Genomic DNA, 7,678 nt, shown 5'->3' on the forward strand with positions numbered 1-7,678 from the left:
GGTTAAAGTAAGACATGAAGTCAGAAGAACAAAAGCAGAATGATAACCTTTGTACAGTCTCATACGAGTATTAATGTGTCATTTTAGATATAGATATCTTAATTTTGTGCCTTATCAAATCTACTTGATGTGCGATATCATTACAGGCCAAATTCCGGATACAAAATGTCACTGAGGTATTCGAGTTTATCCAATGAGCTCGCGCTGTGGATAAAAGGCGTGCCCTTGGCCAATCAGATTGGTGGTCTGGTCCAAGAAGGCGGGCCTTTGAATCCATAGTCAGCAATCGGAGGCGTTTCCACTTCCTTTCTCGGCTGTGTGAGTTTGCGGATACGAAGTGTGTAGTGGAGAGAAGTGTCTATAGTTCGTTTACACATTGTAACCATGGCCCCCAGCACGCAAGCAGATGATACCGTCTCCGGTGTACGAAAAGGCATTCGAGCCATTCTGCTCGGCCCTCCCGGTGCGGGGAAGGGGACTCAGGTGAGGGTTCATGTGAAGGGCCGCGTGGCTCATTCTGATTTAACTCTTAGGCAGAAGCAGGATAGATAGTACACTTGTAAATCGATAGTTCACCCAAAAAAAAAAAAAAAAATTCTGTTGTCAACATGCTATTCCAAACCATTACGGATTTATTTCTTCTATGAAAAACAAAAGCAAGATGTTAGACAGAATGTCACCATTCATTTTCATTCACCCTTTTCCATATAATGAAAGCGAATAGTGACTGAGACTGTCATTCTGCCTAACATTCATTCACCTCCACGGAAGAAAAAGAAAGTCATACAGGTTTGGAATGACTGCAGGATATACATTTTAGGTTGAAATATTAATTTAACTGCACTAAACCAAATATTACACCATGTGAACCAGCATGTGTTACTGTCTCTTTAAAAGCAGTGTCCTGTTGCCCTGGGCTTTATCAGATGGGCTCTGATCAGTCTGTTCATTCAGTGCAAATGTGGAATGATCTAATGTGACACTCAACTTGGTGACCACTGGAAAGTTGTAGTTCTTTCTGTCCTGTTGAACGACCATGCCACTCAATAGACCATAAAGAATGAGCATATCAGCTTACACAAAAGATGCTTGGTTTGCAGTACTGCTTGCTGATACTGAGCAATACTGTTGCTCATCAGTAATATAGTTCAAACTTGGCTTATGAATGTGGTTACAACAGAACTGTGATTGAGATTTTTAGTTTTGATCATATATTAAATATTACAATTTAAAATGGCTCTTTTCAATCTGTATATATTTTAAATCGTAATATATTCCTGATTCAAAGCTGATTTTCAGCATCATTACTCCACTTTTCAGTGTCACACGATCCTTCAGAAATCATTCTAATATGCTGATTTGCTGCGCAAGAAACATTTCTGAATTTTGCCAATATTGAAAACAGCAATGCTGCATATATATATATATATATATATATATATATATATATATATATATATATATATATATATATATATTATAAAATATATAAAATATAAAATTTGTTTTATTTCACCCCTACAGGCACCCAAGCTTGCAGAGAAGTACTGTGTGTGTCATTTAGCTACTGGGGACATGCTGAGGGCCATGGTGGCATCGGGATCAGAGCTCGGTCAGCGTCTGAAGGAAACCATGGATGCTGGCAAACTGGTAAATTAATAGATATTCTGTGTAATATTTTATATATTCAGTGTAAACAGTTTTATATATATATTTTTTTTAATATTTAAATTCTGACACCACTAGATTTGTTCTTCTCCTGTATGTTTGTTTGGTCTCTCAGGGATAAAGTCCTGAATCTCTGTTCAACACCTTTCCTTTAGGTGAGTGATGAGATGGTGGTGGAGCTCATAGACAACAATCTGGACACACCTGCATGCAAGAATGGATTCCTGCTGGACGGTTTCCCTCGTACTGTCAAGCAGGCAGAAATGGTGAGGACTTCTGTGACAATCTGTGATCAACTGACCGTCTATAAAGGCCTTTTCACACCAAGGACGATAACTATAATATTATGATATAGTTTTAAAAATCATTCTACATATAAAAGAATAGCACAGTCCACACCACAACTATAATGATAACGACACACACAGAGAAACAATATCATTGGGATCACTTTCAGAGTGATCTTTTTTTCAGCTGATGAACGATAAAAACATTTAACAGCCAATCAGAATCCATCCTGCTTTAAAGCGACAGACAACAAACCTGCAGTGTGCGCTTAGAATATAGAGCGTTATCGTTCGTTGGTGCGGGCGCTAATATAGGCCCTGTCACAAATGGCATCCTAAACCCTTCCTCTAAGTCCGCACTTTCATGACATAATTCCGTTTGTACTGTCAGGTAGAAGTCTGCAGCAGAGCTTGCTTCAGTGCAGGCTTGAAAAAGTGTGCATCGGGGGCGCTCGCAAGCACCCTTCTAAAACCCAAGTTGACAAATGGGACACCCTGCGGTCTCATGGACTGACACGTAGGCGTCGGCCATTGTAAGTCCACAAGACCATAAGTGCATATGAAGTGTGCCATTTGGGACACAGCCATAGTTATCATTCTTGGTGTGAACGGACCTAAATGCATCTTTAATCTATAGTAATAAAAAGGGCGTAACACATGAAGTCCTCGATTTGAAATTGCCACCCAGTTCTGATTGGCTGATTGCTCCACAAGAATGTGTCTGTGAACCATTGCCTCTCTCTTTCTCAATTTTAGCTGGACGGCCTTTTGGAGAAGCGTACTGAGAAACTGGACTCCGTGGTTGAGTTCTCTGTTGATGACTCTCTGCTAGTACGCAGGATCTGTGGGAGGTATGAGGATGGAGGGGCCTGTAAATTGGAAGCATCATCACACTAATGTATTCTAATAGCTTAGTTTAATGAAAATTGGATGTAGTGGATAGAACGTCACACTCATTTCAAGAATAAGTGAAGACATATATTCTTGGTAGGAAATACAAGAGGTCAAACACTTTTGGTTTTGTAATATTTAATGAGGTGGCAGGAAAATGCAGTGCAGTGTTCACTGCAAGTCAATAAGGAAGTGCTCCTCATTACTTCCTCCTTTTTTCAAGTAAGAATTGTAAAGCATGATAGTGAGATATTTGTTTAAACCTGCAAAACAACGTGACAAGATCTTTTCTGTACATTTAAGTGTAAATATTGGACAGGTACTTGGATCTGTGCATCGGTTGTTTGGTTTTTGAGATGTGGCCATTGCACTCAGAAGTGAAGCAGATGAACATTAGCTTGCAGGGGCGGAGTTTAAGCCGACGAAATAATTGGAGAAGTACTGCTTATGTCACCACGGAGAAGTCTGTCATTTTCACCAGACGGTCCAGTTATAATATTTTAATTAAATATTAAGAGGTAGAATTTTTAAAAACAACTCAAACATGCACAAATGAGTTTTCATTTAATTCCTACTTCAAGTCGGCATGAAACGAAAGTTGCAATTAGTCTTTTGTTGCCTACTGTGACGTATATCCAAGTGAAACAGATTCTAGAACAAGAAAATATGTAGGACGGGACTTGATTTTGTCTATCGAGAATTGAATGGATGGTTATGGTTTGCTATTGGTCGATCTCATGCGAGTGACAGGTTTTCCCGCTCTCACGCGAGTAAACACGTCATCAGAGAAGAGATGTATGGAAGCTTGTTTCTGCCACTGAATTAAACATTTTAAAAAAGGTAATTGCGACTTTTTATCTCACAATTCTTATTTTCTCCGAATTGTAAGATTAAAAAAAATCGCAATTACGAGTTATAAAGTCCAATTCTGAAGGGAAAAAGACTGACTTTTATATCTCACAATTCTGAATGTTTAACTCGCGATTCTGACTTATCGCTCAATTTGACCTTTCGCCCGGAGTTTGATTAACAAGCGATCTAACCAATCAGAACGCCGCATCCGCCATTTTGTCCGACAAAGCAGCCAGTTAAAAGATTAACCTCGGTGGAGTTAAACTTGAAAAAATGGGGTGTATTGACGTCTTTCTGCGTTTGAAACAACATTCATTCATGGACTAATAGGAAGAGATGATCGGTTTTTACGAGCGGTTGAGCTGAGGATCTACAGCAATCTGTCACGACCATGGTCACGACACATTAAAGAGCAACAAAACGGTTTTTATTGTTTGAATTTATTTAATAACTACACGGTTTGAAGGCTGGGACTTTGTTTAATATCATAAGTAACCTGCTCTGTCTTGTCTGTCGATGTGTGGTCAGTATCCTCTTTGTTCCGCGATGTATTTTTCACTGCGTGTGGAGTGACAGCGCCACGGCTTGTCGGACCAAAGCAACAGTAACTAAGGGGGGCGGGGCTCGGCGAAAGGCTAATGTTAAAGTCAGAATTGATATATAAACATAGGCGCCGATCCCGTGGCTGGAGCACCCACGGAAATGGTCGAGCACCCACGGAAAATTACGAGATATTATCCATGGATCCATTATGGATAACGAGATATTATCCATGGATCCATTATCCAAGAAAAAAAAATCGTTTGCAGCTATCAAGTCAAGTCACCTTTATTTATATAGCGCTTTTTACAATGCAGATTGTGATCAGAAACGATCCTTATATATAGATAAGTCCGTTTCAATGACGTTATTTTAAAGTAAAAAGTCCAGAGCGCGTCCAGTGTTGAGCGAGCCAACGCTATCTCACGACCAATTCGAATTGCCGTGAGATCGGGTTGAGCGAGCACAAATCTCAACTCGGATTTCCATCACTCTCGCGCTCGCTCAGATTCAGAATCAGAACTCAAAACTGTCCTGTCCCTAAAATGGTCTTCTTTCCTGGATTTAAAGTTCACAGAAGCTTTTAAACACCTGACTTTCATGACTGACTGACGAAATAATACAGTGTAGGCTACCTTTTGGTAACGTTACTGTCTGATCATCAGATTTCAGCGAGAGCACGACAACACTCATGAAAAGAATGTGCTTGTTTTGGGTCAATTCAAATGAAACATCCAGTTGACGTTCCCTGGTATTGATATACAATCATAAACTTATTTGATCTTAATGAGAAAAAAAAAAACTATGTGAGGGCGGATTCGAACCGCTGATAATTAAAGCAGGGGGGAATTTCTGCCTCTATTAACGAAAACTCTACCACGAGACCAATGGGCAGCACGAACACATTGTATCTGTATATTGGATTTGTCTATAATAGTAGTACGAAAAAAAAGAAAGAAAAAAAGGTGTGTGTGGGGGGTGGGGCTTACTGGGCACCCACCGGCAGAAACATAAATCGGCGCCTATGTATATAAACATGCAATTCTGAGAAAAAAGTCAGGTTTGCGAGTATATATCTTGCAATTCTGACTTTATAATTCGCAATTGAGAGTTAATCACACAATTATGAAGAAAAAAAGTCAGAATTGCTAGATGTAAACTCGCAATTGCGAGAAAAAAGCTGCAATTACCTTTTTTATTTTTTATTCGGTGGTGGAAACAAGCTTCCATAGAGAAGAGATGTTGCAAGAGAGAGAGAGGAGTAGATATGCTAATTAAATATTATGAGGGCACATGAATTAAAAAAGTAATGTGCACAGATAAATCATTTATAATAAATACTACAATATTCCATAACTAATATAAATGTCCAGACATGATTTAATGCTGACTTTGTGTAATATATTCCATTCTGTTCCTCAGGCTCATTCACCAGCCCAGTGGCCGATCTTACCATGAAGAGTTCAACCCCCCCAAAGAGCCTATGAAAGATGATGTGAGAAACCAAACTGTTCAGATTCGTATTAATATGACAACTTACGAGCATTGCTGTAAAGTTTTGATCTGATCCATACATCCATAGGTGACCGGCGAGCCTCTTATTCGTCGCAGTGACGACAACGAGAACACTCTGCGCTCCCGGCTAGAGTCGTATCACCGGCAGACGGCTCCTCTGGTGCAGTACTACAGTGCCCGCGGCCTGCACACTGCCGTTGATGCTGCTCAGTCCCCCGACCTCGTCTTTGCCTCCATCCTTGCTGCCTTCTCTGCTGCTACCTGTAAAGATCTAGTTTATTTTGTCTAAATCCTCTCTGCATACCCTCTTTCCTAATATGCATTATAACCCTTTATTTGATTCCTCTCATGTTTCTTTATGAGTTTGTCTTTAGACATGGTTTTGATTCATCTGCTGCCTATTGTGCAATGGATAACGAAGCTCTTTTGGCAAACAAGGCTATGAAATATTAAATGCTGATTGTAGACTCAAAATAAATGTAGTCTCATTGATTATGTTCAGATTTCATATACTGAAGGCTCTTTAGCACTTTTTGCTCTAACCAGACACCTGTAAAAAGGTATGGTTATTTCATTTGCACCATTTACAAAGTGAAATGTGATAATTCATTAGAATATTTACTAATTATCATTTCTGGTAGACTTGGATCTTGTAGTAATGCATGATATCCAGTAGAGGTCATGTGAATACTTTGTTTGATCGCTGAATGTAAACATGATGATAACAATAATAATATAATAATGAATTGCCTTATTAGTTAATATGTATTTATTTGTGTCCTGAGTTGAATCGTTAATTCACTTGTGGACCTTTGTCTCTTTTCTTCTGCAGCTGTATGAAATCCAGTTTCTCCCATCCAGTTTGATCCAGATGTGAAAATAATGGATGGGGGAAAGGGGGAGCTGGAAGTGTCTCAGATGTTAATTTTGATCATTCCTTGTAGTGAGTGTTTTTGTAATGATCACAGATTTGACTGAAACCCAGTTGAATACCTCCAATAAACTTGGAAAACTATTTTCTACTACCTTACATGAAGCTGTTGATTCATTGTGTTTCTGTAATATGTTCATTTTCTAGCTGCTCTTTTTAAAATATTTAAGCAATATCCTTGATAGTGCTGTTTTAAAAGCACACACACACACACACACACACACAAATCAGTCAATCTGGCTGACATGCTTGTTTGACTGATTCAGTGTCTGAATCAAAACATTTAACGTTACACATTTTTAAAAAATGTGCCCCCACTTGTCCAAAGGCCTTCCTGCTAATTTGTTCTTCTGGTACTTCTGATGAAGTAATAATAAACTAAAAAATGATGTCAGTTTGATGTTGTAACATGTATTGGTTTCCCCTGGAAGTTCGCTGAGGCGGCCTAATGTAGTTCACCCAAAAATTAAAATTCTGTCATTTATTACTCACCCTCCCGTTCCACACCCATAAGACCTTCGTTAATCTTCGGAACACAAATTAAGATATTTTTCATGAAATCAGATGGCTCAGTGAGGCCTACATAGGGAGCAATGACATTTCCTCTCTCAAGATCCATTAATGTACTAAAGACATATTTAAATCAGTTCATGTGAGTACAGTGGTTCAATATTAATATTATAAAACGACGAGAATATTTTTGGTGCACCAAAAACAAAATAACGACTTATTTAGTGATGGCCGATTTCAAAACACTGCTTCAGGAAGCTTTGGAGCATTATGAATCAGTGTATCGAATCAGCTGTTCGGAGCGCCAAAGTCACGTGATTTCAGCAGTTTAGCGGTTTGACGCGCGATCCGAATCATGATTCGACACAAAAGATTCATATCGCTCCGAATCTTCCTGAAGCAGTGTTTTGAAATTGGCCTTCACTAAATAAGTCGTTTTTGTTTTTTTGTTTTTTTTTGGCGCACCAAAATATTCTCATCGCTT

The 7,678-nt window shown here is 39.0% G+C and overlaps 1 protein-coding gene across 2 annotated transcripts; it reads left to right on the forward strand.

The window, feature by feature from the left end:
* The first annotated feature begins 307 nt into the window (after positions 1 to 307).
* Positions 308 to 6,783, forward strand: ak2 (adenylate kinase 2). 2 transcript variants are annotated; one of them, XM_067411522.1, is made up of 7 exons: positions 308 to 483; positions 1,525 to 1,650; positions 1,824 to 1,934; positions 2,712 to 2,806; positions 5,661 to 5,733; positions 5,821 to 6,016; positions 6,586 to 6,783. In XM_067411522.1, exons 1-7 carry the CDS (start codon positions 385 to 387, stop codon positions 6,591 to 6,593), a joined length of 708 nt encoding a protein of 235 aa, XP_067267623.1. In that variant the 5' UTR covers positions 308 to 384; the 3' UTR covers positions 6,594 to 6,783. The 2 variants fall into 2 exon arrangements, with proteins under 2 accessions (XP_067267623.1, XP_067267622.1); XM_067411521.1 differs by lacking the exon at positions 6,586 to 6,783 and having other exon boundaries at positions 5,821 to 6,579.
* The last annotated feature ends 895 nt before the right edge of the window (positions 6,784 to 7,678 follow it).

Source organism: Chanodichthys erythropterus, chromosome 15 (assembly GCF_024489055.1).
Source record: "Chanodichthys erythropterus isolate Z2021 chromosome 15, ASM2448905v1, whole genome shotgun sequence".
Taxonomy (NCBI): domain Eukaryota; kingdom Metazoa; phylum Chordata; class Actinopteri; order Cypriniformes; family Xenocyprididae; genus Chanodichthys; species Chanodichthys erythropterus.